This window comes from Lontra canadensis, unplaced genomic scaffold (genome assembly GCF_010015895.1).
Source record: "Lontra canadensis isolate GAN:19392208 unplaced genomic scaffold, GSC_riverotter_1.0 scaffold4, whole genome shotgun sequence".
Lineage (NCBI taxonomy): Eukaryota > Metazoa > Chordata > Mammalia > Carnivora > Mustelidae > Lontra > Lontra canadensis.
Window position 1 is genome coordinate 23860215 of NW_022630998.1, and position 15542 is coordinate 23875756.

Sequence of the window (15542 nt, forward strand, 5' to 3'; positions counted from 1 at the left end):
AATCTACACTCGTGAACTGTGATATGTACCAGAACTTTTCCTAGAATATTCTTGGTTTTTGTTTATCTATAAAAATCACTTTTACACTACCATATTTTGAAAATTCTTGCAGAAATAATTAACTTGACATTTTCTATAAATACCACAATGACAGCCATCTGTTCTAGTCACTATAAGACAAGGTATGATTTACAGTGTCATTCTATACTAACCATTCCTCTCACCTCTTCAATCTCCGGAACGTCGTCAGCCAGGACCTCTAACAACAAGGTTTGAATGGTTTCCCCAGGGGCAAAGGTCACATTACCTGAGACAACTCGCAGGTCACCAGTAGCAAGCTGTCCATTAATGGTGGCGACCCACTGAACAGTAACATTGCCGAGTGTCCCAGAATTTCGAATTATTGGCAGGTTTACCTTCACTGAGTTAAACTCAGGTTCCTCTACAATAAGTTTAGTAATCTGAAAACCTAATGGGCAGAACAGAGTTAATTTCAAATACAAAGTGAAACTGAGGTAACACAGAACTATTGTGATCCGATAGCTGATTGTTTTTTCCCCCCTAAGCTGCCTGAATATAAATAGCTAAACCCCCCAAATCGGACTAACATGCTATGATACTAATTGGTCAGGTCTGACAAAATCTCCACATTATTATTCATTATGACAGAAGCAGAAATCACTAAGAATCCCACAACAGTCAGGCCTGTACCAGTCATGAGGGAAGTGGGTCTAGTGAGTTCTGTGGCTAACTGCACAGTGCAAGCCTGGTCCAAACAGGCAGCTGCTATTTTGTTTCCACAACTGATGCTATGCAGGAAAGAGGCTCAACGTTGCCAGATTTCCTGCTAATCAAAAAGGCCAAAAATCCAGATTTTTGTGTAAATTTACGTAAATTAATTTTTGAAAGAATTGTCTAAGATCCACAAAACACATCTAGAAGCCAGATCTGACTTACAAGCCTAAAAGTTTTTCCCTTCTGTATTTATGCTAAGATGCTGATTTCTTTTTTTAATAATCACTAACCACTGCTAGGAGGGTGCACGGATATCCTACATATTGATATCAGCCACTAAAAATAAGGGAAACATGATCAAATTGATTCTAAGTCCCTAAAAATAAAGAAATATATGGTCTATATTGACAAGTTACAGAGAGACACAAACTAGTTTGGTTACCAAATAATCCATAGGGGTCATCAGAGGCCTCAATAATAATGATCGCCTCTGTTAATGCCCCTAGTTTGGCTCCTCCTGTTGTTTCATTCAGCAACTGCACAAGAAAAGATTCTTCCAGTTCAGGGTAGATGTCATTAATGATATATATTGGCACAGCTTTACTGGTTTCTCCTTCTAGCAAGACCACATCCGATGAAGCTATGCTATAGTCTTCACCTATGAAGATACAAAGCAAAATGTTAAGACTTAGTCCCAAATATGATAATAAACATGCCATATACTAGTAAAATACTAGGACCTATCAAATTCTACAGATATACTTACTTGTAAAGCTTTTTTGAGGATATTGACTACATATATTCTAAACAAAAAGATTTTTTCTCTCTTGCCAGAAAAAACAGGTTTGAGATCATAAAATAATGAAAAAGACCTCCAAAGGGTGTTCAAGTTTATCCTTTCATTTTTAGAAAGATGTATGCATAATTTCTTCTATTTGTCATATGCAGACATAGATGATATAGCTATGATATAGATATGGACATAGACAAAAATATAGAGAGTCATCCATTACCACAGGATAACCCCTTATCTACAAAAGAGAAAGAAAATGTGCACAATCTTTTAAAACAAAGAACAGAACTAAAATTCTGACCTCACTAGAAAGATATGTTATACTGCGGTACAGATATAGACATGTCTGCCTCATCAATGTTATTGCTGGAAACTATGGGCTTTCAAAAAAAAAAACTGGATTAAAAAGCTGTTACCGCATACCACTCATGTTGGCGGTAGCTTTGTTTCTGGTCAAACAGTGGGAAGGGAATGGAGACAGCCTCCTTATGAAGCGTAAGGCTAATCTCCAACACTGATTCATCCCCACTCTTGAGCCATGTGTAGGGCCCCCTACAGTCAGGCATTCATTCCTCTAGGCTACCCAACCTGCATGCATGCACGCAACACACGTAATTAGGGACTAGGTGAGACTTGTTTATTATCTTTTCAAGCAAATATCATTTATTTCAAAATATCAAACGTGTTATCCTATCCGTTCACACTCATGTTTCTTCAAGCGCATGACAGAAAGATTCTAATTGAATAGCTCTCAGGCAGATCTCCCTCTAGATGCTATACCAGCACCAATAAAAAGGCAGTCTCCTAATGTTTGCATTTGGCAGTGAAATCATTTTGCTTACATAGAATAGTTAATGCTAGCCATTGCCTCTTCCACATTCTTCATAAATAAATAAACAAGCAAGATAAATGGGTTGAGAGGCAAGAGTGTTGCCAAGCAGGGCAACCATGCAGCTGCACATTTTATCCTGCTCTCCTCGGATCATTTACACATGAATCCCTTTCAAATGACTAAAAAGTACACACAGAGAAAGCCTAACAATTCTTTCCCTAGTTTACTTTTCATTGGTTTGTGCATATTTGGGTCATTTTAACTTTTAAATTCATATACAGTTTTGCGGACATTTTTCAAAAAAATTCTTCAAAATCGTGTCCTAAATACACGATAAAAGCTCTACATTTTTGCCTTTTAAAAGATGCAAGAGAATTACTGCTTTCTGGTTGATTTTTCTAACTACATCTGTAAGCGGCTTTTGTTAATTAAGGATATAATTTCCCTCCAAAACACTTCACTGCCCCTTGGAGGTCTTCTCTCACCTGCAACTGCAGTGATTGGCACGGCTTTAAACTTCACAGAAACATCTGCGAAGGCTCCTCCTGCTCTAGTCACATTGATAATGGGTCCGACATGATTTTCTGCCACTCGAACAATGGGTGCTGAGAGCTGAAGTGTTCCAAATGCATCATCATTGGCAACGATGATTAGATGAGCAATAGTTTCTACCTTGGGCCCAAGGCGTGGAGAATTTGGAACTGAAAGACAAGAAAAGCTAATGTATCAAAATTCTACCAACCTGCCAAAAGTCATCGGGAAACCTCAGCAAGATTCCATCAGCCAAATGGGATCCTCAAGGATCCTCAGAAGCCTCTGCCTTCAGCTCAGGTCATGATCTCAGGGTATTGGGATTGAGTCCTACATCGGGCTCTCTGCTCCGCAGGGAGCCTGCTTCTTCCTCCTCTCTCTCTCAGCCTGCCTCTCTGCCTACTTGTGATTTCTGTCTGTCAAATAAATAAATAAATATCTTGATAAAAAAAAATATGGGATCCTCATTTGGTGCTTCTTTCTATTATCTCTATCAAAAAAACATGTACCGGGGCGTCTGTGTGGCTCAGTGGGTTAAAGCCTCTGCCTTCAGCTCGGGTCATGATCTCAGGGTCCTGAGATCGAGCCCCACATCGGGCTCTCTACTCAGCAGGGAGCCTGCTTCCCCTCCTCTCTCTCTCTGCCTGCCTCTCTGCCTACTTGTGATCTCTGCCTGTCAAATAAATAAATAAAATCTTTAAAAAAAAAAGAAACATGTACCGACTACTACGGACCAACACTAATCTAGACATGGGGGAAACAAAAACAAACAGAAAGTCCCTACTCTCTTGTAGCTTTACATTCTAGAGAGGTTTTTATTATAGACTCTTTAGCACAGGAATCGTTATCCTACAGGAATATTTTAATAAGTATTGGAAATTTGTCAAGAGGCTCTTCCAATGCTCCTCTAATTAGTTGCTAGCATGACAAAATTTTTTAAAAAACATTTCACTTACAAAATTGAGTAGGAAAAGTCATTAAGCTTTGTGTCCTCAAGGACCAGCTGCAAATCATCATACTGTAACTAAGTTACTCCCTTTCTGTTACCCTGTCCTTGCTCACAAACCCATTCCTTTTTCCCATCTTCATTAACAGCCTCAAAGCTACCCCAATGCAGATTCACTTAACCAACTGAGCCACCCAGGCACTCCATCCATAGTGCTGATACTGTAAAAAGTGTGCTCAGTACTTTAAAGGCTCTCTTCTCACTTTCCACTGATTTTAGAGACAGCAAAACTTATTTTGAAGGCAATTAGGTCCTTCCACAAACTCTCCCTAAATTATTTTCTAGGTTCAATTCCAACTAGCACTCTTGTGAAAACAACATAAAAAGTGACATTTTAACATGAATGAAGCATCAACAAATTCTTATGAGCAGTAAACAATTTTGAGTTGATATCCAGAATATCTTTAACAACTGTTGTATTTAGAAACATGTGATAATAAAATTAAACATTTTTGGACAATTTAATCTAAAAACAGTAACACCATTTAATTTCAATGATAGAGACCCACAGACTATGTTAAATTAAATCATGGTTAAAATTTAAAAACTCTAAATCAATATAATAAAATTAAATTCAACTAGATTAGAAAAGAATTTGCCAGGCATTATTCTAAGCACTTTTCTTATAGCAAGTCATTTAATCCCTACACCATCTCTATGGGCAGGTAACATTGTCCACATTTTACCAAGTAATCAGAGGCACAAAGATGGTGAGGAAGTTACAACGTATCATGCTAGTACCTGGTAGACATATCAAGAAGCATCCTGTGAGAATTTTTCTAATCTCTTGGTCCCTACATACAATTCCTTATCAAACCAGGTATAAAACCTTCAGTTATCCAAATCGTACATTCTGTGCTGTGCTCTTACCCAGGTGCTGATCTCCAGTCTTCCCGTACTGCTTTCCTCAAAGTTAATGATTATACTCAGAGTACAGTAACAGAGACCTTATCAGGTCCTACACTGATTTAGCTTATTAAAATGTAATCACTATCACACAGATTTGCATTTAATTGTTCTTTAATTATTTCACATCATATCTTATGTCTATTGTGAACTGCCCCAAGTATGCTGCGTGGCTCCAGGAACAGAATAAGCATAAAATACATGTCAATTGTCTCTTCTATCCCATAGCACATTGATATTCTGCATAAACCATGTTATTAACAACAATTGTTCGTATTTACTGAATGCTTATCATGTGCCAGATATTGCATTAATTTTCACATATATTATTATATTTAAGCCCCATTATATTTCTGTATAATAGATAAAGAAACTGGGGCAGAAAAAGATTGTGTTCAATAATTTATTACTATATATTGAAACGTAAGTTATCTTATACCAACATCCACAGCTCCTAGTCACTGCTGTATGTGATACTCCCTTCTGGCTTTATTTCTATCTTACTCAATAAACTGAGTTCCTTGAAAAACTAGGCTTTATTTTATAATTCTTACTCAGTAAGACTAATTGCTGGATTTTATTACAATTCATTTGCTCTTAGAATTGATCCTAAATCTTAAGAGAAAAAAGGATGCATATTGTGTGAGAATTTTAACCTTGACTATAATCTGAACTTAATATTAGCAGTTGTCCTTTAAAGTAAATTTCTTTCTACAATCTTGAACTACAATTACTTACTTACGTTGTGGATAAGAATGTTGTTTTACTATATAGTGTATTCATCCAGGTATTACGGTAAGGTGAAGAAATAAATTTATGAGAAACTTTAGTCTATATGGCAAAACACAGTCAACATGCAGCGCTTAGAATCTTATTTTTGGAATATGTAATTCCAGTTTCCTTAAGGTTTTATTTGTTATAAATATTACTCTAAAACTGATGTTAAATTGATATCAAATTAATATCATTAATCTTTCTTCCTTTACTTGTTCCCTTATTCCAGGAAATCTAGATTCTTCTCTTTATATGTCCTCTTAGGGAGATGTGACTAATGAACAAGCTGTAACACAATGACTTCTCTCAGTTCCAAAAGCACAAGGTGTGCTCTCTACCAGGAGCCCCCTGGCTCTCTCTATAAAGCCCCTGAGCCACAATTCCAGACAGAGTAACTGCTACTTTTCAAAAGAAGTTGCCAGATTGGCTGATTGGTCACTCCTCATTCTTGTCCCCAACCAGTGCCTTCTTCTCAACTCCCAGTGACCAACAAATTTACGGGATTTCTTATGGCTACACACTCCTGTCCCCCTTTCCTTGCACACTTGCTGGACCCACGTGCTCATGGCCAAAGCTCTATGGGTCAGGGAATCATCCAGAGTGGATCGAGGTGAAGGAGGCTCAGGATCTTGCCACAAGAACTATCCCTAGAATACCCAGATTGACTTTAGAATGATTTGGAAGCCACAATACATAATACTAGTACTAATACACAGTACTAATACAATAGCGCTAGAAGTCAGTTGCACTGGATTACACCAGAGCTTTTAACAATTTAGTTTGGGAACATAAGGGACTTTCAAAACATAATTTTGGGTTTTCAAGTGTCCCACTTCCATTTGTCATATAGTTAAACTTGTGTAAAGTGATGCTTTCAAAGTCAGAGCTTACTCTTTTTATAGGATTTTCTACTATACCCAATTCTTTATTTTTTTAGGATTCTTACCTCCCATAATAATAAAAACACACTAATGGTTACTTACTTGGGCGATTCTGTACTTCCTCTATTAAAGTAGAGTTGAGTAGCTCAATAAATACTGACTCCGATCTTTCCGGTTCATCATCATCCAAAATTGAAATAGTTATGGTTGCTTCACTCTGATTGGCTCCAAAAAGAACAAATCCAGAAGCTGGTATATAGTCTCTTCCTTGAGTTGCTCTGGCTATATTAGGTGGAAAATAGGGCAGTTTTTGCATATCATCCAGTGTTGCATATGTGACTAGGACTTTTCCCACGAGGCCTTTTAATCTTATCACTGACAGTGTGATATTCTGGGTTGCTTCCTCAACTTTGATAGGTCTATTTGTCTCAGAAAAGATGAAGACCCCACAAGGATCATCGCTAGCCAAAACTATTAATGTGGCATTAGTATGAACTCCCAAGGAGCCTCTGGAGACACTGAGGATTAACACAGAGAAGACCTTATCCAGTTCTGGATCTTCATCTGGAAGTATTTCCACTGTGATGTTGGCACTCTTCTGCCCAGTCTCAAATGTGACATTGCCAGAGGTGAAGGCCAGATCGCCATCAGGATCGGAGCCTATGCTCCAGAGCAAAGTCACTTGAGACAGAGCTCCATGGCTTCTCATTATCTATAAAATATTTAATAGCAAAATGTATTAAGAGAGGGATTAAAACCATTGATTTAGAGGTTTGTAAATACAGAATGATAGCAGGATATTAAATTTTCATCTTATCTTCTACAAGTTTTTCTCAAGAATTTGAGATTCTTGATGTCAGGGACCAAAAACCACCAGTCTCTGAAGACCCTCACAGTACTTAAAAAGTGATTGTTGCATAAAGCTACACATTGATTGAACATTTTTACCTTCTAACTAAACTATAGCTATATCATTCCTACAATTATATATTAGTAATGAAGCAAATGTAATTAATAATTTCTTTTATTTAAGCACACTCATGAAAATTTTTGCTTTTACTACAAAAATGATATATACTTCATTGTAAGGAAGAAATGAGTGATATTTTCTGAAAAGTTAGCCATAAAACTCATTTTTTTAAATTTTTTAATTTGAAAAACAAATTATATTTCCTTTTATCTTCAATGTAAGATGAAAAACTCACCAAAAAACATATTTCTCCCAAAGTTGGATAAAATATACTTAAGAAGCAAGAAATACTTTTGCCAATAATATATTAAGAAAAATAAATAGCTGTAATTATGAATGTTAACAAAAAATAACATTCAGGAATTTTATAAAACTGGATCTTTTCCCTTAATATTTTTCTTTTTTTGAATAGTTATCCTTTCTAAAGTTGTTCAAATTACTCCACAACAATTTACTGAAGATCTGCCATTGAGTGATCTTTCTTCATTATTTATATAAAACCTGAGGAAGCTGAGCAAGCTTCAAGCTCCTCCCAGTTGTTTAACAATTGAATCAGCTTAATTCCTAACTGGAACAAAGCAGAAGAGAAAGTAGACACACACACACACACACACACACACACACACACCCCATATACAGGGTTATCATTATTATTGCTATTTACAAATGTTTTGGATTTTCTTTCCTTTTGGGAGAGAGGTGAGGTAGGATTGCATTTTTCTACCTATTATCATTAGGCATGGCCAATGTGATTTGCTTTGACCAAAAAGTCTAAGTGGAAAGGTTACAAATCACTTCCAGAAAGAAATCATAAGGGCCAGTATGCAATTCTCCAACCCACATTTTCCCCTCCATGAAGACAGAAGCACCTGCCGGGATGTTGCCTCTGGGATCCTTGATCCCTTAATAACTGGTGATGGCCAAGTTCATCTGGAAACATACCATGAGTGGAAGAACAAACCTTTGTTATACTAAGCCCCTGAGCTTTAGGAGACATTTGTTTCCATAGCCTAAGTGAATTAATACAAAATCTATAAAAAATAATATTTGGAGGGCTCCACTATATTCCTTAAAGAGTCAGGATTCCTCAAAATCATAAGACAAACTTATATGCAAAATTACATACAAAGACAAATGTCAAATCACTATTCAATTATCAATTTGTATTGTGTGTACCACTTGGCTTGTTCCCCTCTACCCAAAAAGGAAAAATAATAATAATAATAATAACATAAAGGACACTTTCATAATACAATAAAACAGTTTTAAAAGAACAGAAAGTGTCTAAGAGTGGAGGGAAAACGGTACTCACATTTAATGTAACAGTGCTATATCCATCTTCTGGTTCAGTTCCGCTGACAAAGAGTGACTCAGGGCTAAATTCAAATATACCATGAGCATGGTCAGAAGCAGCAATTGTCACCAGAATTTGTGAGGCCACTCCTAGACTGGCTGCATGGGTAAGTTCCAACAAATAGCAAGAAAATGTTAATAAGTAATTTACAAACCAAAGGAAAGCCAAGGAACAACTTTTTGAAAAGAGTTGTACCATTCATTGAGTACGTTCTAATTTGTTTTAGAAAGAAAGGCAGACACAAACGGTTGCCACACATATTCATGCTTTTATGACCTTTCTCTAGTTTGGCACCAATGTGATATACAAGTGCTGTATAAGCACTTGGAGATGAATAAGGAAAACTTGTTTTCTTTTTCTGTCCTATGAAAGAGAACATTCTTCCACACAGAGTATATGAGGAAAGTCTCCCACGATCCTTGCTGACCTCAGAAGAACATGAGCCAAAATGCCTCTTACCTTTATGAATCAGTTTCCCTACGATTTTCAACTATCTGACTGAACAGATTCTTGGTTTTTAATGTGCATTAGTTCTAGGCCTATTTTTTCATCACATTATGATTTTATAGATCAACCTCTCCTGGCCCCAAACATGCCAATCTTATAACTAAAAAGGTGCCAATTTTACAGAAGCATTGCATTTTTTCCTAAGAATTATGTCCAACTTTTATGTTGCATTAGTATATGCAGACAAGAAAATGAGCAATTCCAGAAGTAACAGAGTAATTAAATATAGTAGTTACATGATGCATTGGTGGAAGTTAGAAATGAGAGAGGTGGGAACATGAGTTCTAACCTTAAAACATAAAACCTGAAATTGTGATAAAGGAATATCTGAGATTAGAAAAATTCTCCCTTGAGAAATAATTTTCTCTCGATACAAAAAAAAAAAGTATCTGAGGTAAAAAGCTGAATCATGTTTGCATAGGAATCTACTTAAAATCTCTTTTCAGTATTCCCACCCATGACTGGCAACTTATTCTCCCTATTTACTGCCTTTTTAACTTTTTTTTTCCCAACTGTTTTGATTCAATGCTACATATAAAGACTGCTGGCTCTTTTTGTAAATAAAATAAGCATGATACATTTAACAGGAAAATATAAATGTACTATTTCTCTCTTTTTAGGTATTCAAAAGTATGTAAAATATTTTTCAAAAATCACTTCATGAATGATAGCAAAACTTCTATTAGAGCTGGAATCAGGACACTGTATTGGGTTCATACAGAGGAAAGTCTGGGCTTTGGAGGTAGGTAAGGACTTGATTCTGGCTTGATCACTTTCTAGTTGGGTGACTGTGACATGGAGCAAATACTAATTTATAAAGTTGCTGCTATGGTTACTGAGATAAAATATGTAAAGAAACTGCACATAGTAGATGTAAATAATTGGTCAGTATTGTTACCTCTAAAAAAAGAAGTTAAAATAAAATGAAGACTAGTAAAGGGCCTTGGAACAGCTGCTTACCATGCTTGTGAATAGTTGGAAGGAAGAATTCCATGTCCCCGTCACCACTACCACTGCCATCAACCCTAAAGAATTCAGTCACTTCACAAGGAGACACAGAGACACACCCACACAATATACATTGACACAACGAGAAAAAGGAGAGCTCTTAAAACATATCCAGAAAAGAGGAAAATGTAGTAATATTCACCCAATGGCATGCATTCTTCCAAAAAAATAAAATTATTTGAAGTGGTAAAAGTATAACATTTATCAAGCTACTTATTTATTAAAAATTCATCCATAGCTTTAGGAAATACTCCATGTTAAGTTGTAATTGGTATTTCCCATTTCTGTCAACTTAACCAGTTGTCTCTTTAAATCACTTACTTAAAGCAATGTAAATTGCTTCTAACATTTTATTTATTTTTGTTTCTAACATTTTAAATATTTTTAAAATATTTGTGGTTGTGTACAATCACACACTTAGGCCTATAGGACTATGACTATGACAGAGTCACCTTACCGCTCACCACAATCAACTCAAAATTAGGGAAACGCACCTAATATTTCCCTCCAGCCATATGTTCAAATGCCCACTTTATGTACCATTCTCACACTTGATCACCTTTTTGCCACTGACATGGTAGAAAGAACCCTAGACACGCAGTCTACAACAATCTGTTTCGGGCTTAGCTGTGAAACACACCCACTGTAAAACTTTCAGCAAGCCACCCAAACTCTCAGTACTTCAGTCTTCTCACCTAAAAAATGTGTTGCCTTATACAGAACCACTCTAAAGACCAAATAAATAATGTAAAAAATAAAGTACTTGGCAATATATGAGGACTATGATAAAAAAGACAGTGGTTTACCCTCACTTCCAACACACTTAAATTCCGCCCATTAATTTACCACAAGTTTGCAAAGAAGACAGGAAGTGTACTGACGATAGTAATGGAAAAGAAGATTAAGAGAGGCAAGTCCACATCCAGACCTATGTGCTTCTATCAGTGTCCTTGATTGACATGCAAGTTTAAGATCTGCCCTGCTCTTCTGTTCTTCCCCTCAGTAGGACTGGGATACACCAGACATGAGAATTTATGGCACCCCAAATCTGAAATCATCTTAGAGACTTAGGAGGCAAAATGAATTTTAAGGAATATCCAGTACATCCCCCATATTATCTGCAAGTCATGAGAGACAATGGTTAAACACTATGCACTCTGGCTAACATAAAACATCTATGCAGGTAGCTATCTTACATACAGTCGGTTTTATAAACAAAACGATATGGAATGATGGTTGCTCCCCTGACTCTCAAAAGAATTTAGCACCTGAAAATCATACGCATTAACACTTCTGTGAAGAAACCTATATAAATAGTTCATCCAAATGGGATAAAGACTATAAGAAGCATCTCTTCAGTGCAGAACAGTTTTGCCATGAAATGAATCCTGACTCCAAACATCTTTGAAAATTGGAGATTCTGAATATCAGAATTGAGGATAAAGTGCTGTTGACCTGTTTTATTGATAATCACTCATAAAAAATTATCTAAAATGGCTACATTCACCTGGGCTACACCTGGAAATAGCTCTAAAGAAGCTACCATGAAAACTGAAAGAGTAAGAAAGGAAAGACATGATTTTAGGAGCACCTACTACGAACGACAACTATAATTTGGTTATTCACTCAGGGGGTGCCTGGGTGGCTTAATCAGCTGGGCATCCAGCTCTTGATTTCAGCTCAGGTAGTGATCTCAGGGATATGGGATCAGGCCCATGTGGGGCTCTGGGCTCAGCGAGGAGTCTGCTTGGGATTCTCTCCTCCCACTCCCTCTTATACAATCTCTCTCTCAAATAAATAAATAAATCTTAAAGTTAAAAAAAAATAATAATTTGGTGATTCATTACAATTATGCTATTTGGGGATTCTTTTTTACATATATAAAGAAATATTTTGTGCTACATAGAAACACATAATAATAAATATATTTCTAAGTTAATAAAAAAGAAAATCAAAGCACTCAACTTGGAAAAACCAAAGGGTAATAAGAGGGAAAAAAAACCCAGCACCATAGGTGGTATCCTTATAATAAACATTAGAAATATTAACTCAGAGTTAACCAAACCTCACAGCAAAAGTCTATGTAAACAAAACTATGAGTTGAATATTAATTTTTAAGAATAATTTTCTAAATTTATGTAGGGAGATGGAAATATTCTTTTTACCAAGAAAAGAAAGCAACTATCCATCAAAAACTGTCTGCCAAATTTATCTTAAGTAATTATTAATGTTTAGGGTGCTTTTCCCAAAGACTAGTAACTCACACATTTAAAAAAAAAAAAAAAGCTAACATTGATTCAAAGGATTATATTTCCTTAAGAGAATCAACTATTCTCAAGACAGATGAACAAGAAAATATAAATATTTGATACTTTTGAGTCACCAGCTTACCTCCTCCCTCCAAGTTCAGTAACTCAACTTTAAAAGATTTTTCCAATTCCGGGACAGAATTATCAGTGATATTAACAGAAATATATTTGTATCTTTCTCCTGGTTGAAATTCTAAGGTACCGTCAACACTCTGAAATACAAATAAAAGATTTATCCACTAGATTATAATTATTCTGCATATTAATGTACAAGATGAGAGTGTCTTCTATATCCCAAATTATTATAAATACTGAAACAGAAGAATACAAGTAAAATATAAACCTGAAAACACTTAAGTGGATGTGAATAGTGTTTGATATAAATTTTAAATAAATATTCTCCAACTAAGTAAAGCAGATGGATTTTTATTTCTCTTGTTTGCCTATTCCTCAAAAAAGCAGTCCAGGCAAACGAGAAATCTGAAAAGGTGACATCCACAAATTCCTAAATTAATTCAATGAGATGCACGAAACTCTTGACCACATATATTTAGAACTGTTCAAATTATATCAGGGTAATGTAAATAATCAGTGTATAACAACAGCATTTTCACATTTTCATTCTGAGAATTTCTCCAAACAATAATAAGTATCAGTCTACTGGGCATTAACATTTTCTTGATTATATTTGCAACTGCAATTCAAAATATAGATCTCGCATCAGAAAAGTTCACATACTAGAGGAAAAACAAAAAGTTATTTAAATTCAAAGTCTCAAAACCCTTTTTTCCTCCCCAACCTCATTATCTCTTACATAAACATCGTCCCCTCAAGTCATAAGAAAACATTTAAAAAGTTTTAAATTTTTCTAGTGTTAGCTTGTGTGGACAAACTGTACTTCATTCTCAGGAGCTATTAATGATCTCAGAGTTAAATTGAGAAACCCATGTACAATTCACCTAATCATGCATTTATTTACTTTTTTGGATATTTATCAAATGCACATCATGTACATGGTACCATTTTAGATGCCTGGGATTCAAAAACAGCCAAGACAAATCTCTAGCTAGATGGAGACCATTCTATAAGGAGTGTTAACCACATAATATAATAATTTGAACAGAAAAACAACTGCTATAAAAGGCATATAGTAAGCTCAAGAAGGAAGTAATTAATTTTGCCTAGAGGACAGTCATCAGTGGAGTAATTCCACAAGTCTTAACAACAGAAATAATATTTGACCGTCTTAGGAAACCATCTTAACTTGACCTTAGCAATATCCTACACGATGAGCCATTTCCTCTTCTAGAAATATGTTCTTCTCTGGTATTCCATGATATCACACTCTCCATTTTTCCTTACGTTTCTAGCTCATTCTTTTTAGTGTTCTTTGTTGATTTTAACAGTTGCCTTACAATCCCTAAAAACTGCTCATCAGACTCTCTTTAGAGTCTTTCTCTAAAAAAGGCTACCATGCATTTAGACTTCAAATACTATTTATACGTTCCCAACTCCCAAATTCTCGTCTCCAACCTCTGCTATCCAGACTTAAAACTTAATGCCTATTTCAAAGTTTTCTTATAATTTCTGTCAGAATTTTTAATTCATGATTCTCCCTTAAAAAAAATCTATGCCTTATCCAATCCTCTCTACAGTACTAAATTATATAGCAGCAAGTTGTTTGTGCCAGGAAGTAGGGAGTCACTTTTGACACACTCTTCTGCCTTGTCTTTGCATTCAACAACCTTCAAATCCCGCCGTTTTAACTCGAACACGTTTCTTGAGCCCACCTACTTCTTCAAATCTACGCCATTACTCAGGTAGTGGACTCCTTACTGGCCTTTCTGCATCCAGTACTTCTATCTTCCAATCCATTCTCCCCCATTCTGACTACTGAGCTTTTATAAATACAAAATATCTTTCAATGACTTAGCTTTGTTTTTAAAATATAAGGCACAAGTGTAGCATGATCTAAGGCCTAGAAAGATCCAGTCCCCATATACCTTATCTTTTACCAGGACACCTAGCTCTCCACACTCCGGAAACACTGGTCTTCCTGCTCCTCATTAGGACCATTTAACCAAGCCATTTTACCAGTCTTGAGTAGTTCTTTCCCCCTTCATTTAGTTTAATCATTTTCTCCTTAAACTTCAGAGCTAAGCATAGGTATCACTTCCCCAAGAAAGGCCTCCTCAACTACCCTATGTCAATACCTACTTCTCTCCCAGGGTGTCAACCTTGAACACTCCTATAACTGTGATTCAATCATTAATTAGTTGTTTTATATCATAAGAGCTGGAAGTAACCACCTGTATGGTGGGGACCAGCTATACTTCAGCATATGAGAATAAGGTTAAGAAAAATGATATCTGATATTCAATTGTCTCCTCTTCTATAGATGATCTTTCCTGGCACTTCCCCTCCATCCCCCAACACATGTATACTCACATACATAGCCTAAGAAGTCTTACTTTTGTGGTAAAGCAGATCAGAGAGAGATGACCCATCAGAGAGAAGTGAAGAAAAATTATCACATTTTCAGGGATAAGCAAATATCACAGTTCAAAGTGGAAACCAGTGACATGCAGAACATCTAAGTACTAGTACCCTAAAAATCATTAGAAATGTCTTCAAGGGTAGTAGCTTTCTGATAGTTGTGACAGATAGGGGCATAGGTTTTGTTTTATTTCATTTTGGTTATTAAAGAAAATGGTAATCCAACTGGAGACTGGGGATTTCCAGACTACCTAGATATTGGACACTATCAATATAAGGACCAAAGTATTTCTCTAAGAAAAATGCAGAGAATACTAAGCTAAGCTATCATGTCTTGTGCAATTTGTTACATATCAAATTAAAGATACAATATATGTCAAGGCAAGAGAAATATAACTTGCCCAAGAAAAAGAATTTGAGAAGGAAGAAATCTGAGAAAA

General features: G+C 35.9%; 1 protein-coding gene across 7 annotated transcripts in view; it reads right to left on the reverse strand.

The window, feature by feature from the left end:
* ADGRV1 (adhesion G protein-coupled receptor V1) overlaps positions 1–15542 on the reverse strand; it is a 554175-nt gene that overhangs the window by 417391 nt on the left and 121242 nt on the right. For all 7 annotated transcript variants that reach the window (XM_032846581.1, XM_032846569.1, XM_032846573.1 and 4 more), the window contains 7 exons: positions 12689–12818; positions 10250–10330; positions 8741–8880; positions 6561–7170; positions 2846–3061; positions 1178–1393; positions 225–469 (listed from right to left, as the gene is read on the reverse strand). In XM_032846581.1, the coding sequence (XP_032702472.1) occupies positions 225–469; positions 1178–1393; positions 2846–3061; positions 6561–7170; positions 8741–8880; positions 10250–10330; positions 12689–12818 (1638 nt within the window). The remainder of the gene's footprint in view (positions 1–224; positions 470–1177; positions 1394–2845; positions 3062–6560; positions 7171–8740; positions 8881–10249; positions 10331–12688; positions 12819–15542) is intronic.